Here is a 21,565-nt window from a genome sequence, read left to right on the forward strand (position 1 = left end):
CCTTGCTACCATTTCACCTGGTTTCCTGGACACGCAGTGTATCACTTGTAACTTCTGTGTCATAACACATGGACTGTTGCTGTTTTTAACCCGGGGTGTGAATTGAAGTTCATCGAGTCCCCTGTCGCTCCCCTTTACAGCTGTACCTGGGTGTCGTCCTGGCAACCGTGGTCATCATCACTGGCTGCTTCTCCTACTTCCAGGAGGCCAAGAGCTCACGCATCATGGACTCCTTCAAGAAGATGGTGCCGCAGGTGAGTGGGCGGAGGTGGGTCCAGACGGGGGGGGGGTCTTGAAGATTTGTGAGGTGTAGAGGTGGAGATTAAGGAGCTACATACTTATCCGGAGGACCCTAAGAAGCCCAGGTGGGGGGACAAATATCTGGATCTTTAGGTTTTCCATCAGCTTCCTTCCATCATCTCCTCTTCTTCTTCTTCTTCTTCTTTTGCTTCTTCTCCTCCGCCGTGGCAGCAAGCAATGGTGATACGTGAGGGGGAGAAGATGCAGATCGATGCTGAGCTGGTTGTGCAGGGGGACCTGGTGGAGATCAAGGGGGGCGACCGCATTCCTGCTGACCTGCGGGTCATCTCCTCCAGCGGGTGCAAGGCGAGCCTCCTCATTGGACCGAGCAGACAAATCAATCCATGTGATTGATCTGACCCATTGAAGCTCCCTCCCATTTCTGTCCTTCTCTGCCTTCTTTTTCTTTTTCTCCGCTCTAAAGGTGGACAACTCCTCCCTGACGGGGGAGTCCGAGCCCCAGACCCGTTCGCCAGAGTTCACTCACGAAAACCCCCTGGAGACCCGCAACATCTGCTTCTTCTCGACCAACTGCGTGGAAGGTCAGTGGGACACAGGCTGAACGCCAAGAGCACCTTTGGGATTTGAAGAAACCGAATTTAGTGCAAGGAATGAGCGGATGCATGAATGGATGCGCGCATGGCTGAATGAGACGCCCCAGGAAAAGATCCAGAACTGACCGTAAGCAGGAGGTTTCATTTGTTCCCAAATCCCATGGGCTAGAATCCAGTTACGAGAAGTTCTGAATGTTTTCGTCTCCATTGGAGAACGCTGGAGATGCGAGAAGGTGTCTCCACCAGGCTCCTGGAGAACCACGGCGGCCGATGTCCACGTGAGCCACTGCCGAAGTGGTTGACCAAAGGGGTTAATATTCCATCATAGAGATTTGAGGTAACGGCGAGGTGAAGGGGGTGATGAAGAAGCTCCGCCTCCTCATCGCCACCCAAGGCCGGCCTTCCCGCCGTCTTGTACGCCAGTTGCCGGGCAACAAACACGGGGCCGAAAACCAGGATCTAAAAAAAAAAAATGCTCCCCCTTTGCTCCACCCCTTGTTGACAATAACAGAACAAAGACTTATCTAGGACAGGAACACACACCTGCCATTAACACTGTGCACGCCCGCACACACACAACACACACACACACACACACACACACACACACACACACACATGGTGGAGGGTTGCAAGCAACGGTAAACCCTTGATCAAAACACCTGTGACACCTGTAAACCAGAGGCAACACACACACACACACACACACACTGCGCCATCTGGAACCTCGGGTCTGACCCTTCCGTCCCTTCGACACACACACCGACACACACTCACATACTGCTACATAGATTCCCAGGGCAGGAAGGCCTGCCCCCTTAAGAGTGACATAATTAACTATACTGTGTCTTTGTGTTTGTGTGTATGTACACGTGTGTGAAAGTACATGTGTGTGTTGCTAATGTGCAAGTGGGCAGATGTACAAGCACTGGGATTCACGCTGTGGGATCTGTGCATGTGTTTATATGTGTGCATGTGTATATCTGTGGAGTGCGTGTGTGTTTATATGTGTAATGTCCAAGTGTGTATATCGAGACATCTAGCAGACTTGATGTTACATGGCATTTGTGTGTGTGTGTGAGAGAGTGCATTTGTGCATGTGGGTAAATATCCAAGTGTGAAGATGTGGGAGCGTTGGGATTGATGTGATAAGATGTGTGTGTGTATGTGTGTGTGTGTGTGTGTGTGTGTGTGAGAGAGAGAGGTGTGTGTGTGCGTGTTTGTAGTGCATGTGTGTGGATGTGCAAATGCACAGATGTAGGAGGGCTGGGATTCATGCTGTATAATTTTTCTATGTGTGTGTGTGTGAATGTCTTTAAATGTGCAAGTGTGCAGATGCACACGCGTTGGGATTCAGACTGTATATGTGATGTGTTTGTGTGTGTGTGTTTGTGTGTGTATGTAAATGTCCAGTTGCGTAGATGTGGGAGCATTGGGATTGATGGTGTATGGTTTGAGTGTGAGTGTGGGTGTGTGTGTGTGTGTGTGTGTGTGGTGGGTAAGCAAGTGTTTACATGCATGTCTGTGTGTGTATGTGTGTGTGTGTGTGTGTGTGCACGTGGGGTGCATGTGTGTAAATGTCCAAGTTCGTAAATGTGGGAGGGCTCGAATTTACGTCGCAGGGCGAGCATATGTGTGTGTGTGTGTGTGTGTGTGTGTGTGTGTGTGTGTGTGTGTGTGTGTGTGTGTGTGTGTGTGTGTGTGTGTGCGTGTTTGTGTGTGAATGGAATGAATGTGTGTAAATGTGCAAGTGTGCAGATGAAGGAGTGTTGGGATTCACGCTGCATGATATGTGAGTATGTGTGTGTGTGTGTGCACGTGTATGTATTTATGGGTGTGTGTGTGTGTGTGTCTGTATTTCTATGTGAGTAAGTGTGTGTATGTATGTAAGTACATGCACGGGTGTGTGTGTGTGTATGTGTGTGTGTGTGTGTGTGTGTGTGCATGTGTGTGTGTTTGTATCTATGTAGAGGCATGGCTGAGTTTGTGTGTGTGTGTGTGTATGTATGAATGTATGTACATGGTGAGTGTGTGTGTATGAGTGTGTATGTGTGTTTGTATGTATGTACAAGCATGAATGGGTTTGTATGTGTGTGTTTGCATGTATATATTCACACATGAGTGGGTTATGTGTGTGTGTGTGTGTGTGTGTGTGTGTTTACCTCCTCACCTCCCAATTATTCATCTGAGCCCCCCCCCGCCCCCCAGGCACGGCCCGTGGCATCGTCATCGCCACGGGCGACCGGACTGTAATGGGTCGCATCGCCATCCTGGCGTCGGAGCTGGAGGTTCGCCGCACGCCCATCAACATCGAGATCGAGCACTTCATCCACATCATCACGGGCGTGGCCGTGTTCCTGGGCGTCAGCTTCTTCATCCTGTCCTTCATCCTGGGCTACACCTGGCTGGAGGCCGTCATCTTCCTCATCGGCATCATCGTCGCCAACGTCCCCGAGGGGCTCCTCGCCACCGTCACCGTGAGTGACATCACGACCTTTTCGCCCGCAGAGAAGGTCCCCGGTTCCCCCGTCTGCGGAAGACGAGCGACAGTTTCATGCGATTGACAGGTGGCGGGGAAGGGTCAAGCCCTGCCTCTTGTCTCAATGTCAGCTGGGATCGACTGCAGCCTTTTGGGGGGAATCTGTCTAAGCTGCTGTTGTGCAGCAAATAACAACAATAATAATACTAATGGTAGTCATAAAATAAGAGTTTTATTTGCAGTGTAACAATAAGTGTAATAACACTGTTATAACAGGGATTTGCAGCATAGTATGTGTAATGATTTTATTGTTACTGTTTTAATAAGTGTTCTATTTCAGTGTAGTAAGCGTAATAACAGTTTTATTACAGTTTTAATAACATTATAACAGCTAATTTAGTGTAGTCAGTGTAATAATAGTGTTATAACTGTTTTAATAAGCGTTATAACTGGTATCTAGAGTGCAGTAACTGTAATAACAGTGTTTTTATAAGTGTAATTAGCGTAATAATACTGTTATTACAGTTTGACGATTCCAATAACAGTGTTATTACAGTTTAAAGAAGCATTATAATATTATATTTACAGTGTAACAATAGTGTTGTTACAGTAGTTATTACACTGTTACAACGGTATTAATACCATTTTAATAAGCATTATAACCCCGTGTTAACAGTTTGGTAAGTGTAATAGTAGTGTAATGTAACTATTTATGTTCCTCGTATATTTAGTCTAAATGGTGATATTTCGGCTCCCGGGTCGTTTGACAGCATCTTTTGTGTGAATCTTAAATCTTCGCCGTCCTCCAAAGACGCCACTGCAGCCATCGACGGCCACCGAGCGTCCGAGCGGCGCTGAAATAACAAATTAGCTCCATGTGCGGGGAAACTTAATGACGCGGGAGGTTTTCATTATTCGCAAGTGCTGACGAGATAATTCTGGGGGAGCGGTAAAATCACTGGATGCACACACACACACACACACACACACACACACACACACACACTCTCGAAGGCCATTTTCAAAGTGGTTTCAAGCTCTGCCCCTCGTGGGGTTTTCACAGGTCACGTTCACGCCGTCAATGTTCTCTTCTCCATCCAGGGTTCTCTCCATGTTCAGTCGCACACACACACACACACACACACACACACACAAACATAACCCCTATACCAATGTAAGACATGTAAGACAACCCCCCTCCCCCCAGGTGTGTCTGACCCTCACCGCCAAGCGGATGGCAAAGAAAAACTGCTTGGTGAAGAACCTGGAGGCGGTGGAGACCCTGGGCTCCACCTCCACCATCTGCTCCGACAAGACGGGCACGCTGACCCAGAACCGCATGACGGTGGCCCACATGTGGTTTGACAACCAGATCCACGAGGCCGACACCACCGAGGACCAATCCGGTGAGGGGACTATGTCTGTGTGTGTGTGTGTGTGTGTGTGTGTGTGTGTGTGTGTGTGTGTGTGTGTGTGTGTGTGTGTGTGTGTGTGTGTGTGTGTGTGTGTGTGTGTGTGAGACCACCTGCTGCTGGAATTCATCTGTTCACTCCGCCGGCCAATATTTCACTTTCCGCAACGCTGCACGCTCGGATTGAGTGGCGCAGAGGCTGCCGGCTACTGCTAATGCTAAGGATAATGTTGAAAGAGTGCAGCGTTTACTTTTTCATCAGCATCTTTATGCGTTATTTTTTGCTTCATTTTATTTTGTTTGAAATTGGCTTTTTACATTATTTATTTTGTCTTACTCTTTTTTATTTAATTTAATTATTGATTTATTTTATTGTTTTGCCATTAGATTTGACTTTTACTGTATTTTATTTTTCCATTATTTGAAATTATTTTATTTTATGTAATTCGTTGTTTAGTGTTGCTCATTTTATTTGGTTCAATTTTATTTAATTTGGCTTTTACTTTAATTTAATTTAATTTAATTTAATTTAATTTAATTTAATTTAATTTAATTTTTCTGAAGCTTCATGTTATCTTGTTTAATTTAATTTGATTTGGCTTTGACTTTATTTTATTTTGTTCTGTTATTTTGTGCATTATCTTGTTGGATTTTTTTTATTTTATTTTTTGTTTAGTGTTGATTCATTATTTTGTCATTCCTTGCATTGTTTTATTTTATATTTATTTATTTTATATCATATTCTTTATTTTTGCATAGTGATGTTTCATTTTATTTTGTCCAATTCTATTCAATTTTGCACTAGCTTTATTTTTGTAATTTTTTTTCTTTATGTCACTATATATTTGTTTTTGTTTTTGACTAGGGTTGCTGTATTTTAATTTTTTTTAATTTAATTTGGCTTTTATTTATTAATTTTTATTCTTCCTCTTATTTTATTTCATTATTTTTTTCCTTCATGTTTAATTTAGTTAAATTTAATTTTAGCCTCAGACACCTCGCTGTCGACCCCCCACTGCGTCGCCGACTAAAAACTCAAACCGAACACGCGTGCTAATCCGGCGTGTCATTTTCAGCCACTGTAAATATTTCACAACGTGTCGCCTGTGTGTCCTCAAATAGAAGCCACCTCTATCGTTCGCTATAATTCTGTTTTCACAACAACAACAACGGTCACGTCCCCGGAGAAACGGGGGTCGGCATTAAAAATGGACCCCGGAGCCAAAGGTCACCCCGGGGACGTGGAGGCGCCTTCGGATGGCATGCTTTTTATTTTATTTTTATTTTTTATTACACCATGTTTCCAGACACGGGGCATTGATTAAAAATCGAGGGGGTTCAACTTAACCGACCCCGATTCTGTTATTTAGCCGCCGCTTCCAGAGAACTGCAGGATTTAAATACTGCATGAGCCCCACTTTAAGGAGGAGGGAAGAAAAAGAGCAGAAAAGAAAGGAAAGGAGTTTGTTTGGTTTTATTTTTTTAAACGTGCTCCTTGCAACTTTTCTTTCAGGTTCTGGGTTCGACAAGAGCTCGGCGACCTGGGCCGCTTTGTCCCGCGTTGCTGGACTTTGCAACCGAGCCGATTTCAAAGCCGGACAGGAGGAGCATCCCATCCTCAAGGTTCATTCATTCATTCATTCATTCGTTCGTTCGTTCGTTCGTTCATCAGCGATGTTGGTTCGGGCCAAAAATGCAGAAGCAAGGAAGAGATTCCTTGAAAATGTTTTATTACCAACTTGGTGTCAAAGCCAAGCAGGGAGATGTCCGGAAAAATACATGAATTTTATTTTTTTTTTAATCATTTTGGGAAAATAGATCTTAAAAGATCATCTCAAACTGTCAAACAGAGAACAACTATGCAGCGATGGTATACACATCGGACGTGGGCGTGTGAACTGAGACGATGCTAGCCAGATGACCCCTCCAAATGTCAGCTCACAGCAAAAAAAGAGGTTGAATGCTGAACGCCGCGTCTTCAACAAGACAAGGAGCGCTAAATATTTATTTACAGAAGCCAAAGGTGTATAAGGCTTGCAATTTGAATTGTGATCAAATGCGGAGGAGGATACAAAGACTGGTCTGATGACGGTAGTCAGATATTATGCTAGCATAACCGCAAAACTTACAAGTATGTTGTTATAAAGCTTTGCACACCAAGGCAACTTACGTCGTATCCCACAAAATCGCCAGAAAACAGTTACCAAGTGTTTGTTGAACTCTGCAGCAGTAGTATGCTATCATATAACACTGATAAAAAGCACTTTTGCTTTGTTTTTGGGAGGGTCAACTCATTGGACCTTCTGAGAAGACTGATGTAATGATTGTTTTGTTATTCTGATAACCAGTAGCAGCTAATTAGGAAATGTCCTTTGCTGGCTTTTACAATGGTAAATGGTTAATATTGAACAGAAATAAGTTTAAGCAATCCAACACCGTTTAGTTTTCCCATAGGGCCCCTTCTAAAAATGAATTGTCCACCCTCCGACAAAACTGTCATACATACAGGAGGCGACCAGCACCAGAAATTTATTTGATAATTTTTTTTTTAATTTAGTATTTTTTGTTTTTTTCAATATATATTTCTATATGTATATAGCTATTTCCGAAGTTTTAGATTCTTTTCATTTTATATTATTTTAAATTTATTTTTTTTTTTCAAAATCTACTTTTTGATTTGACATTTTCTTAATTCTTTGATGATAATCAACAAACAACGTCATAAGGTCATTTCTTAAGGCAGTGGTGCTCAACCTCCGGGCTGCGGACCGATACCGGTCCGTGGATAAATTGGTTTCGGGCCGCACGAGAAATAATATGTTGTTTCCGTTGGATTTATTATCTGAGTCTGAACAATCTTTAATTTGAAAAATGACTGGAATTGCTCGATTACATCTCGGTCACTTGAGCGCCAAAAATGTAACACACAAGCTAGCAAAATGAGTAAAAAACAGATGTCAGATGAAAAGTTTCTTTTCGAAGGGGAAAAGGTCAGGGGGAGAGACAGAGGAAGAGCCTTAAACTTCCAAGAAAAAAAAGATTTTAACAGACAATACCAGGAGTTCTACTTGAAATATGGATTTATCGTAACATGTGATTCCCACCAAGCCGTTCTGCATAATATGCACCGGTGAGGCAATGAAGCAATGTTGCTGCCGCAATGTTATGAGGAAGCTGCAAATAAATTTGCATACGAGTACACAGTGGATTCACGTTTATTATTATAGTCGCAATATAAACAATCTATGTGTACCCCGCCCCCCCGGTCCGCGGTAAAATTGTCAAGCATTGACCAGTCCGCGGTGATAAAAATGTTGGGGACCACTGTCATAAGGGACATGTGTGGTCTGTTTGTGACCGTCACGATGCGCATGCTAACAGCTACATGCTAATAGCTGATCTGATGCAATATGTCATAAAAGGTATCACAGTGGCTTAGCTAACGCTAACTATTTGCGTTCTTAGGAGGGAAAGATCCGTGAAAGCGTAACGGTGACCTCCGGCCCCCCGTTCAGGGATTATCATCCCAGCAGCCTCTTTCTTTTTTTTTTTTCTTTTCACGCTCAATGTAGACGGTGGAGATTTAAGGAAGCGAATCAAAATCAAGGGTAATTTGCACACTGAATATCGGACGGTGTTTTTTAGGCTATAAATCCATTTTAATCTCATTATACGCTTTGCACAAAATGCTGAATATACACATGAAGTCATTGGTCTCCTTTCACGGTCCGTTTATAAACATACTTTTCTCTCTTTTTTTTCTATCCCTTTCTTTTCTTAAATATCCTTGCGGCCACTTCCTATTTGGGAACTGACTTTGTCCTCCCCTAATATTTTGACGATTTGCTTTATTGTAATGGATTTATTTTTGTCATGTTTTTTTTCAATTTGATTTTATTTATCGCCAGTCACCATGATCACCTGTATATATATATATATATATATATATATATATATATATATGTAAATATATTTATTTTTCTTTTTTTTTTTACTCTATTGTGTTGAGCTATTTTAATATATATATATATATATATATATATATATATATATATATATATATATATATAAATAAAATATATTTATATCCTTTCTCACATTTAATTTCTTTCTATTTATGTGAGAATTTTTTATTTTTTTTCAAATATATTTTGCTTTTTGGAGAATTTTTTGGTTAGATATTTTTGGAATATATTCAATGATATTGGATTATTGTGTCGATTTTGTTTCAATAATTTTCAATTTTTATTTATCTATGAATTACTCTTTTTCAACCTCAGCTCTTTTTGACATATATCAACTTATTTGACATTTATCTTTCAATTTTGCTTCATTTTTCAATGAAACGCTTTTGACATGTTTTTGATTTTATTTATTTATTTTGATTTTTTTTTTCTTCAACCTTAATTTTTTTCCAAAATCTACTTTTTCTTTCACATTTCTTGGTTATTTTTTGAATGTATTTAATTCTTTTAATTTGTACCTATTTATCTTTTCTTCTTTCTTCTACTTCAGAGGAAGAAATAGATGTATTTGAGTTCAGACAAGAAGATCTGCATTGAAATTTGTGATTTTATTTTATTCTAATCTGTTATTTATTTCTGTTTTAACATTTATAAAAGGCGTTGGACTGCTGATAAAGAATCATCCAAGGACGTCGCCGTCCCTTTAAAATGTATGCACATTCGGGATCCGTGCACGTTTGGGGACGAGCGCTTCATGACCTTGCAGATATCCGTCCCGTCCAGGCACTTCCTGGGAACCATCAAATCCACCGCTGCTCGCAAACCAGCCTGGTTTTCATTGGTGCACAGAAAGCTAATCCAATGGGCTCTAGGGACACACACACACACACACACAAAACGCTGGGCGGGTGAGTCAATAATATCCTGCTGTCCTTCAACCAGCGATACACTGACCCAGAGACATTTTCCATGTGGTGATGCAGCGACGGTGCAGACCAAGGCCCGCTGGAGAAGGGGTGCATGGGGGCATCGGGGGGGTATTGCCCCTCATCTGTTTATTCATTCATGAAAAAGCGCTAAACAAGGACAAATCCTGCCGAGCCGGTCGGTGTCCTTGTTTAGTGGCTGTTCATGAATGAACAAACAGAAACAAAGAGGAATCTCTTGTCTTAAATTCACCCCTCCCTCCACATACCGCCGGTGAGGATTCCCGAGATTTTCGGGATTAGCGGGACTGGCTGCTAAAGCAGCGGGTGAAACTGAAAAGACGTAATTATTCAAATGCAGGTGCGGCTTGATTTGGAAGGAGGTTACTTCCCGGTCGGTTCGCAAGTGGAATGTTTGTACGGAAAAAAAAACAACTTGCGAACATGCTCACTGCTAACACTGCTGTTACTTGATGTTTTGATTGAAATGCTATGAGTGGCTACGTCGATGTGGGTTCCACCAATAAGGGGACGGTCATGAGAGATGGAGGAAAACATAAACATTCTGCTTCTGGAAGAGCGGGCGGTATCATCAGCATAGGGGAATTTTCAAGGCCGTCCAGGGCACAGGAAGCTTTATTTTTGCACCAGTTGTGCGACGGAAAGGCAGCTTGCTAGCGCTAATGCTAAAGCTGATGCTCACCTTGAAATATTTACTTTTTCGTAGCATCTTTATTCATTTTTCTATTTTTGACCTTATTTGCAATAAATAAATGATATTAATAAATAAATGTACAATAATAAATTAGAATATATTATTTAAAGTTTTATGTTAATTGTGAATCACTATGATTTTTATATATTAATATTATTTCAATAATAATGATGATAATAATAATGAGTTACATTAACCACAATATTAGATTTTTATATTACATAGTACATAGGATACATACCAATATAAAAATTTTATAATCTTATAATTGATCTAACTGCTTTATAATTATGCTAATTAATAAAAAGAAAATAATAATGAATACAGAGTAAATAGAATATTTTAGAATGTAAAATATCAAAAGTAATATCGCTGATGTCTAGATTCAAAATTACATTCAATTTTTGTGGATTTTATTGTGAAACAATTTGTAACCCTAGTCGTCAGGTGTAACTCACGATTCACGTGTTCACCACTTTCAGGAATTAGACAGCTGTCATTATTATTATAAGAAAGATTTTTTTTTCTACAATTTCTATTAATACGGACACTGGAGTAAACAAAATTAACTGAAAATTACTGATAGTTATGCTGTAATATCCCGTCATGAATTGTTCTTTGAGAGTGTTGTGTCGAATAAACAAATAAAATGAAATAACGCAGCAGGGGATGGTGTCCATCATCTGAATGCCTCACGCTGAATTCTGGAGGAAACATTTTTTAACCGTTCATCCGGAGGAGCATTTGTATGACTGTAAAAACTACAAAAATGGCCGACAGCGGCTGGAGCTGAGAGGCATGGGTTGCTAAGCCAGGCTCACAGCTTCTGCTCCGATCGGGTAACCGGCACACAAATTTAATTCAGCACACACACACACACACACACACACACACACACACACACACAGGCAAAACATGAGTACAGCCACTATAATGGGCATAGGGAAAATATAAGCTATGTCTGTGTGTGTGTGTGTGTGTGTGTGTGTGTGTGTGTGTGTGTGTGTGTGTGTGTGTCTCCAGAGAGAGACAGCAGGTGACGCATCGGAATCGGCCCTGCTGAAGTGCATAGAGCTCTGCTGCGGGAGCGTCCGTAACCTCAGGGCCCAGAACCCCAAGGTCGCGGAGATCCCATTCAACTCCACCAACAAGTACCAGGTAAGGGGGCGTGGTCTGTGGAGGGGGCGTGGCTAGTGAAAGGGGGCGTGGTCTGTGATCAGCAGATCAACCTACACTCAGGTCGTCCACGTTTTGCAAAAACGTGTGATGGCGTTTAAAACGCCGCCGGTGAATGCCTTTCAGGTGTTTCCTATGGGAAACAAAAGTCCCCTTTCCACAATTGACATTCGGGTCAGGCCAAGCTGCTCGCAGGGGTGCTTGCAGTGGTTGCTAAGAAGCAGCTGTTACTATTCGTCATGCGATTAGTGTGTGTGTGTGTGTGTGTGTTTGCGTGTGTGTGTGTGTGTGTGTGTGTGTTTGTGTACTGTTTAACAGTGGGTGGATAATTTACATCCTGGTTATTTATAGTTGGCTGTTCACGCCAGGCAGAAGAGGCTCAGGGAGGGTTTGCCAGTTCTCTGGATCCGGAACCATCCAGATTATAATCCCTCCTCTGGTGGAGCAGATTATAAATCCCAGCCCATGTCGTCGGACAGGATTCCAAACTTCTTGGTTTTGGGCGACCTGTGAAAAGTCGTGGATTTCGTGGATGGGACAGTTCCCCCCGCAGATTACCGCCGGCCAGCCGCGCAGGAATAATCCCCTCATATTGAGTTATTCACGGCGCTGCCTTAATTCTGAAATGAATTCTGATTTAAAATCCGTCCAGGGGCTGAATTCAGATTTTGACGCCGACGGGAGGGGGCAGTTGGGTTGTCAGACGTGATGCAGCTAAACCGGGATTAGCTGCTAACCGGGAAACGTGAAACTATTTCCTAGTGAAACTATTGCTAGTACATGCTAATAAATATACAAAAAAGTGCAGCCGTGCATGAATGCAACCCCCCCTTTAAACGGTGCCTTGCTCAAGGGCAGTGCTTTTAGCGCTAGTCAGATTGCTAGCAAAGATGCATTTACAAAATAATATTCCCACGAGTATTTATACATGCTAATTACACAATTAGTGAACTCCTGCAAGGTGGAATTGCCCCTGCCCATTAGAGGGCGGGGTAAAAATAAAACAGAAGCCCCCCTGTTAGAAATATGCTGACACCCCCCCCCCAGATTGTTTCATGAGCCTTCAAGTGGGATTACAAGTATTGTGTAATACATGTGTAATACATGTGTAATAACAACATCCTTGCCATTTATTTATTTTTGTGCGTGCACCTGTTCCCCTGAATTAAAGAAAGGGATGGGAGGGAGGCGGCGGTGGAAGCAAGATTTGCTGCAGGTGGCTGAGATTAGATATGCTGCAACTCAGATTCAAATTATCTGGTTGGGAAGGAGCACGTGTGGCCGTGTGTGTGTGTGGTGTGTGTGTGTGTGTGTGTGTGTGTGCGCGCGCGCACTAGGCATATAGTGTAAATGCCTCCAACGCTGGGCACTTTTTTTTCTTGCTCCCTCCATCCAATCAGCTTTCATCGCAGATCAATGAATGATGACATCATCTCTCAAAGGCTCAGCGCATGGAGAAATTCAAAGATTCTCCAGTAGAAGAGATTGAATTTTCATTTGTTTCTCCTTCTTTTCTCTTCCCTCCTCTGTCCAGCTCTCCATCCACGAGGCGGAGGACAATCCCTCCGGTCACATCCTGGTGATGAAGGGAGCTCCGGAGAGGATCCTGGACAGGTGGGTGGAGGCGTTACACACTTTTTCACCTTGTGAGCTACTTTTCAAATGACCATGAGAAAATGATCTACCTCCACTAAAAATGCTGAATGTATATTTATTTGTATATCTACTGAGTATACTTAACACAATAAATTTTTGTGGATCTTGCATAACTGCAAGAACCCTTATGGCGCACTACAACAGAGTACTTTTTTGGTAAATACCTTATTCTGATGACTTAAATGGAGTTGGCAGCATAGTTGAAGTTAGCTGTGAGAAAAATCACTGCTGTCCTGACAGCCGGGATTGTAGTTCCATCACCTTTCTCCTTTTCAAGTCACTTTTCGGAGAGTGCTGTAGTTTTTATGAACGGTCTGAAAATGCCGCTCCCCATTTCCCTCTTTCGGTATAGCAACGCCAGACCGACAGATGAGGTAAACGCACTTTGAAAATGACATAGTAAAAAAAAAAAAGTCCACTTCCCATTCCGTATTTAAGTGATACATTTTAGTCTTTTTACTCGGTCCGGCTCCCCCACTCATTTTTATACCCATAAGTTTAGAAGACATAAATCGGAGGCTAACTCGCTAGCTCGCTAGAACGTGCCGTTACGTGCATACGTGCAGTGACGCCTCTGTCAGAAAAGGTCAGATCGGACAGACCGACTGTCAGTCAAGTGACAAATTTCATAGTGAGGAAGATAGGCTGACGTCTACGTTTTAATGCCATGCGTTCTACCCGCACTACCTTTGCGATTGACCGGTAGATCGCGATCGATGTATTGAGCACACCTGCTTTTGACCCTTACCCTCGCGGCGAGAAGGTCCCATGTTGTCTCCTACGCCGGTTCCTCTGGGTTCTCCAGGTTCCTCACACAGTCCAAACACATGCAGGAGGTTCAGTGGAGACTCTGCACAGTCCAGATGTGCAGATGAGAGCGTGAATGGTTGGACGTCTGTATGAATGAGTGAATGAATGGTTGTTTGCCTCTTTATGAGGTGTGAATAAATGCTTATGAATGAATGAGGGACCGATTGTGTATCTTTGTATGAAGTGTGAATGTATGAGGTTGCATATTTCTCCTTGAGATATGAATGAGTGAATTAATGTTGTATGTCTATATTGTAAATGAGAGGGTGAATGGTTCGATGCCTATATGAATAAATGAATGATTGAATGATTATATGTCTCTCCATGATATATGAATGAGTGAATGAATTATCACATGTCTCTACATAAGGTGTGAGTTAACAGTTTTATATCTGTATTATGTGTGAATGAATGAGTGAATGGTTGCATGTTTCTCCTTGCGATATGAATGAGTAAATTAATGTTGTATGTTTGTATATTAAATGAGAGGGTGAATGGTTCGATGTCTATATGAATGAATGAATGAATTATCACATGTCTACATGAGGTGTGAGTTAACAGTTTTATATCTGTATTATGTGTGAATGAATAGTTGTATGTCTCTGTGAATGAATGAGTGACTGATTATTCCTGACATATGAATGAGTGAGTCAATGATTGTATGTCTGCATGAATGAATGAATGAATGATTGTACTTCTTTACATGACAGAAGAATTAAAGAATGAATGGTCACGGGTCTCTATGAGGTGTGAACGAATGAGTGACCGATTGTGTCCCACCGTGACATATGAATGGATGAATGAACGATGTAGGTCTCTATTGGAGCTTTAAATGAGAGGGTGAATTTTTTTAATGTCTTTATAACGTGTGAATGAGAGGGTGAATGGCTGTATGTCTGCTTGAGCGAGGGGGCGGGACATAATGCTATGTAATTCAAACAGGATGTGATGTCATAGCAGCACAAAAACAAAAAATTACCTTTTTTTTTTTGTCCATGCTTTTCTGTTGTGGTGGTGTCTTCAGGTGCAGCACCATCATGCTCCACGGCCAGGAGGAGCCCCTGGACCAGACCTTGAAGGAGGCCTTCCAGAGCGCCTACATGGATCTGGGCGGCCTCGGGGAGCGCGTGCTCGGTAGGTGCGCCTCTTAGCATTAGCATTAGCAATAATTACAAATTGCTACATCTATTAATACACTGGGTTCTTCAAGCCTCTGGATGCTGTAGGGCCGTCCTGGCTGACACGGCTCTGCCGTTTTGAGTGGATATCGGGGACAGTCCTGCTGGACTGGCAGACCGGGGTGGTGATCACTTTTTAAAAAAGGGGATCGAATTATGCGCTCCAACTTCATGGGGATCACACTCCTCAGCCTCTCTGGTAAGGTGCATTCAGCGGTGCTGGAGAAGAGGGTCTGTCGGGTCGTTGAACCTCAGATCCAGGAGAAGCAGTGTGGTTTTCGTCCCGCCCGTGGAACAGTGGACCAGCTCTATACCCTTGGAAGGGTCCTCGAAGGGGCATGGGAGTTTGCCCAACCAGTCCGCATGTGTTTTGTGGACCTGGGGAAGGCATTGGACCGTGTCCTGCGGAAAATCCTGTAGGGGGTCCTCCAGGAGTATGGGGTACCGAACCCCGTCTTACGGGCTGTTTGGTATCGGTGTCAGAGCTTAGTCCACATTGCCGGTTGTAAGTCTGACCTGTTCCCGGTGAGAGCTGGACTCCGCCTCTGTTCATAACTTTTATGGACAGGGTGAGAAGCTCGGGTCATCCAGGAGGAGGTCAGAGTAGACTCGCTGCTCCTCCACATGGAGAAGAGCCCAATGAGGTGGCTCGGGATCTGGTCAGGATGCCTCCTGGACGCCTCCCTGGGGAGGCATGTCGGGCATGTCCATCTGGGAGGAGACCAGGAGAGACTATGTCTCCAGGTTGGCCTGGGAACGCCTTTGCGCCCCCAGAGGAGCTGGACCTTGTGGACAGGGAGAGGGAGGTCTGGGCCTCGCTGCTCCGGCTGCTGCCCCCACAGCCAGACTCCAGATAAGGGGGGAAGATGGATGGATGGATGGATGGATGGATATTACGTCTGTTAACCATTATTACAGTTATTACAATTCGATTGTACAAAATTACACGTTATTACACTTTTATTACACCTGTTAACCATTATTACACAGTTATTACACTTTATTACATATCATTTCACAGCTATTACACCTGTTTTGTCAGACTCATTTTCTTTTATCCAAACACTCTCTCTCTCTCTCTCTCTCTCACACACACACACACACACACACACACACTCACACTCACACACACACACTTAATCAAATATGAGCCACCATCTTGGCCGTGGTGTGGAGATAACTTGCCGGAGGAGCTGGCCTCCTGGCCTCCTGGCCTCCTGGCCTCCTGGCTTCCTGCCGGTGGAGCTCCTCGCCAAATGCCACCGACGTGTCTCAGGTGGAAACGGCGTCCCTTTTTTTAATTAATTTATTAATTTATGTATTTCTTTGAAAATGTCACCTTTTTTCCGAAAACAAAGAACCAATATAATTTAAGAAAAAGGGCGTGTTTGTCAAAAAAACACCAACGGTGATTATTATGGGGTATCAGCGCGTCTCCGAGGAGCTCGGTGGAAACGCAACACGTCGAAGAAGATTTGTCCCCTCAAACAGAATCTCAGGAAATGAAGATGAGGAGGATGAAGATGATGAAGACGATGAGGAAGGTGATGGAGATGATGAAGATGATGATGATGAGCAGATGATGATGGTGAACATTATGAAGATACTGATAATGGAGATGATGTTGATGGAGATGATGATGGCAATGATGATGAGGAAGATAATCTGAATGATGAAGATGATATTGATGATGATCAGGATGAAGATGATGATGATGATGCTAGTGAGGATGAAGATGAAGATGATGTCAATGATGATGATGAAAATGAAAATGATGAGGAGCGGGGTGTCTCCAAGGTGCTGCAGGGGTTTGCAGATGGTAAATTAATGAAACAGTCGAATTAAATAATTCAAGTTTTTATTTCAGTCCGAAAACCTCCTGGATTAGCTTTGGTGTGTGTGTGTGTGTGTGTGTGTGTGTGTGTGTAAAGTCTGCATGTTCTCCATATTTCTGCCTTGGTCCTCAATCTCTGGAATCATCTTTTGTGGAATATTCTGGTCCTTTGAGTCTCCAGGTTCTCCATCTCCACCTGGTTCCTCCCTGGGTTCTCCATCTCCATCACCTCCATGTTCTCCTGGTTCCTCCCTGGGTTCTCTCCCTCTCTCTGGAGCTCTCATGTTCTCCATAATAGATATTTGCAGTATTAGAAGAGACTCCAAGTACTTTTTAAAGCACTGATGTACTGCAGGGGAGTACTTATAGTATGTACCTTGTGCCCTCGCGCCCTCTTCCAGGTTTCTGCCACCTGGCCCTGCCCCCGGCCCAGTACCCGCGGGGCTTCACCTTCGACTGCGACGACGTGAACTTCCCCATCGAGAGGCTCTGCTTCCTGGGCCTCATCTCCATGATCGACCCGCCGCGCGCTGCCGTGCCGGACGCCGTGGGCAAATGCCGCTCGGCCGGCATCAAGGTAACCGCTTAGATCATCGGATCCGGTCGTATAAATAACAGTATAATAACAGCTAATAACAGGTTTATAACAATTGGTCTTCTTATTCTTTACTTACCTTGAGTCCGAATCACCGGTGTTTGTCATGTGTTCACAAGGAAGTACAAGTTCTGCCCCTTTTGGCACCAATGGTCACATATATGGATGACCCATAAACCCCCTGAATACCCATCCCCCGGAGACCCCTTATATTTTGAAAGACATGCCATAACTCAACTCAGAGAGAAAACCCCAGACGCGCAGGAATACATAAGCTTGAGTCGCCTCGAGTTCTATGTTCTGATCTTCTCGTTGATGTTCCACTCGGAAAGGAAGCACCCGACCGCTTCACGCCATTCACCGCGGTTCTGCTTACCCACAGGTGATCATGGTGACCGGCGATCACCCGATCACTGCCAAGGCCATTGCCAAAGGAGTGGGCATCATCTCTGAGGGCAACGAGACGGTGGAGGACATTGCCGTGAGGCTGAACATCCCGCTGAGCCAAGTCAACCCCAGGTGTGTGTGCGAGCGTGTGTGTTTGCGAAACACAAACAAAATGGCTCCAGGGGTAACTTGTCGCAAACCCCGCAGGGATGCCAAGGCCTGCGTCGTCCATGGCTCCGACCTGAAGCACATGAGCGCTGAGTTCCTGGACGACCTGCTGAGGAACCACACCGAGATCGTGTTTGCCCGGACGTCACCGCAGCAGAAGCTCATCATAGTGGAGGGCTGCCAGAGGCAGGTCGGTAGCGCCGACGTGCTAACGATTAGCTTTGAAATTAGCATACAAGTACAGACACCAGAACCTACAGTGGCCTGCATTCCTTTCGGGCGTTAGCTTACAAATCATGGCTTCCGATCGCTTCAAAACACTCGTGAAGGCGCCGTTCAGCTGGAGATGACGGTGCCAATTTCTGCCCGTGTCGCATGACACGGCGAGTACACCGGCCGACGTCGACGGCCATAATCGCCCGCCGCCCCTTGTCTTCCGCATCCACCTGGGTACTTCGAGTGCCTTCGGCTGCAGCCCGTGGCGCCGCCGCTCTATAACGCAGAACATTACGCTCATCCGAACCCCCCGCTCGCCCCCCGTGGCCTCATTCGTCACGATCCGGTGTTTTCCATGAAAATAGGAATCTTCTCCTCGCCTCTTTTGTTCTCCCTCTGCATGCTAATCCGGGCATCCAGGGCGACAAGTGCGGAGGAGCAATTTAGAAGCTGATCCACCTGAAGGCCTTTTCAGCACCAAGCGAGTAATTTAGCATCGATTTAGCAGCTCCGTGGAGCGACGAGGCGCCAACGGGAAGCTCCGATTGGCCACTTCGAGAAAAACGAAGACTCATCCCTGCTTCGCGTGGGATTCAGATGGAGCTGTTCATCTGGCACACATCGGTACGTCTCCTGGGACAGGGACCAAACGGAGCGCTACCACTCCATCGGAGGAAAGCGGAAATCGAATTGGAAACCGCAAGAAAGTTGTTGCACTATAAGGTGCGCTTAAAATCCTTAAATTTTCTGAAAAATCATCCGTGCCCCTTAGAATATGGTGTGCCGTTCCCACCTGACACGGGGACGGTGTGTTAAAGTCGGTCATTGGTTGAATCTGGGTCTGCAACGTCACACAACGTTAAACTAATTATGTAGTGCTGGAAAACAACGTTGTTCAAACCTAAGACTAACTTGAGATGTCCAGTATTGCTGGCAACGATAAAGCAATGAGATTATGTAATATGCTTACCTCCGCCACTTTTTACCAGTACGTACTATGCTTCAACAGAATATTACTATACATCTGTGTGTATGAGGACCCCAAAAATGGCGCTTATTAAGAGACATGCTTACGAAGCAGAATTCAAACTCAAGGCAATCAGTCATGCAGTAGATCATGGGAACAGAGCAGCCGCGAAAGAATTCAACATTAATAAATCAATTGTAGGTAAGTGGAGGATAAACTGCACCAAGTAAAGATGACTTAACAGAGTTTCCAAGGGAACGGAGCCAGACGAATGAGATGAAGAAACTTCGACTAAACCGACTGAACTGCTTTATATACCGTATGTTTTATTGTGCGCCTTATGGATAAAAATGTGCACCTTATGGTCTGCGAATTATGGTAAAAATGGCAGCTGATATCATCAGTGTTTGTGAGTCAGGGATCCCGGGGAGGAAGTTTTCCGCGAAAAACGAGGTGGTTCTTCATCAGAGTCCATAGCAAGGTGGCGAATCAGTGAGTGGAGTCCTCCACACCCCCGTGTCGTGAGGCGTTCAATGCCCTCGCTAATCATCCACGCCGCTCACCTTTATAGCAGGAGCCGCCGAACAGCCGCCGACGCCATGTCTCTTTCAGTCAGACGTCCTTGACCCTTCTTCCTGCCTGCAAAAACACATGACTCAGTACAGAGGTCCTGCCGGGCGCTTGTTGGAAGTATGTCGAGCTGACGCTGTTTCGAAAAATGACTCCACTTCACGATGTTATAGCCCTTGCTGAAGAGCACATGGGGGGAAGACGGCGGCGAACGCGGGTTGGATCGGACAAGTTGCGCCCTCCATCTTTGTCTCGGGAGGCGTTCGATGACCTCTCTGACCATCATCATCTGTGATGCTGCCTTGTTAGCAGGGGCTACCGAATAGCCTCCGCTACCGTGTTTGTTATGATCTGAAGATTATGACCCTTCTTCTTCTTACTCATGGAAACGTTTTACTCCAATCGGTGCCCCCGACATACAACGGCAGAGCATAATGAATATGAATTGAATTTGCCGCCGTCCTAAAAACGGCGAGTCGTAAAGGTTAATATCTAAATTGGCATCATGGCTAGCGAACAACGCCCCTGGAGATGTCTCCCGGCGACAGCGTCCGCTAAATGGAATTATTCAAGTTCAACTGCAAGGTTGTGAGTTATCTTTCGGGCGCTGACGGCAGTGATGAGGCGGCCGGAGGGTCCGTAAGCGCGTGGCGTCAATTAGCGGCATCGCGCGGAAGGAAGAAAAAAAAAAAAGAGATATAAATATATATAAAACAAAACTAAAATGTCAGTGTGTGTGTTCCGCCCGCGGGGGGGGAGAGCATCCGAATACCAATACGGCGGAATATGCACACGTGATTTTGTGCATATGTGCATGTGTGTATGTGTGTGTGTGCACCCACAATATAGCTGTATTGAAATACCAGTTTGTGTCAGTTAAGTCCTGGGCCGAACAAATGTCATCTCCAATGTGCAAATCCACGTTTCCTGTATGTCCTTTTGTATATTTCTATTTTACAAATTAATTACAGGAGGACCTGGAATTAATCTAATTTAATTAATTGAATTTTTTGTGAATCCCATTGATCCTAAAAAAAAAAAACAGCACTCTTTAGAAACTTTTTCATGGGTTTATTTGTGGCAAAAATACAAAAAAATTAATGAAAGCTAACCCTTAATTATTGCTGTTTCTGCTGTTCTTTCTGTTCTCGCCAGCATTTGTACTCAGCGTTTCCTTCCCTGAATCAGCAAGTAAAGCCTTCTTGTCTATGAGACCCTCGCTAACCCTTACACAAATTTACGCTAACACTAATACTATCTCCAGCCTGCAGTCTTTCATAAATACAAGCGAACAATTTTTTTTTTTTACTTCGTCTGAGTCTTGAGACCTTTCCTTCCTTAGCGTAGTGACCCTTTAACCCCATCAGCGCATCTTTGTCCTTCAGGATTGTAAGGATGGTTGACTTAGCCCGGTCATAGTGCTTGGGGAGATCTGTAACACCAACACTCACGTTTAGCTAATATTTCCTTCTTCAGATCCACAGGAATTCTTATCTTGACACCACTAGCACCTGCACTTTAAACTGTTTTGGGAGCCATAATGAGGGCTAGCTTATTGAAAAAAAAAGCACAAAAAGTGTTATAACAGTAGAACACAGTGACCATGTTGTCCTGCTGCTACGGTACAATGATGGAAAGTTTGTTTGTGTGTGTGTTCA

The 21,565-nt window shown here is 44.1% G+C and overlaps 1 protein-coding gene across 1 annotated transcript in view; it reads left to right on the plus strand.

Moving 5' to 3' along the window:
• atp1a2a (ATPase Na+/K+ transporting subunit alpha 2a) overlaps nucleotides 1-21,565 on the plus strand; it is a 48,354-nt gene that overhangs the window by 13,569 nt on the left and 13,220 nt on the right. Inside the window, exons 5-16 of the mRNA XM_086153500.1 lie at nucleotides 141-254; nucleotides 472-606; nucleotides 725-842; nucleotides 3,063-3,331; nucleotides 4,541-4,739; nucleotides 6,258-6,367; nucleotides 11,374-11,508; nucleotides 13,061-13,140; nucleotides 15,017-15,126; nucleotides 17,406-17,581; nucleotides 17,982-18,118; nucleotides 18,194-18,344. Of these exons, the coding sequence (XP_086009626.1) occupies nucleotides 141-254; nucleotides 472-606; nucleotides 725-842; nucleotides 3,063-3,331; nucleotides 4,541-4,739; nucleotides 6,258-6,367; nucleotides 11,374-11,508; nucleotides 13,061-13,140; nucleotides 15,017-15,126; nucleotides 17,406-17,581; nucleotides 17,982-18,118; nucleotides 18,194-18,344 (1,734 nt within the window). The remainder of the gene's footprint in view (nucleotides 1-140; nucleotides 255-471; nucleotides 607-724; nucleotides 843-3,062; nucleotides 3,332-4,540; nucleotides 4,740-6,257; nucleotides 6,368-11,373; nucleotides 11,509-13,060; nucleotides 13,141-15,016; nucleotides 15,127-17,405; nucleotides 17,582-17,981; nucleotides 18,119-18,193; nucleotides 18,345-21,565) is intronic.

Source organism: Fistularia commersonii, chromosome 10 (genome assembly GCF_037954325.1).
Source record: "Fistularia commersonii isolate RoL2024-O1a breed Wild chromosome 10, RoL_Fcom_v1.0, whole genome shotgun sequence".
Taxonomy (NCBI): Eukaryota; Metazoa; Chordata; class Actinopteri; order Syngnathiformes; family Fistulariidae; genus Fistularia; species Fistularia commersonii.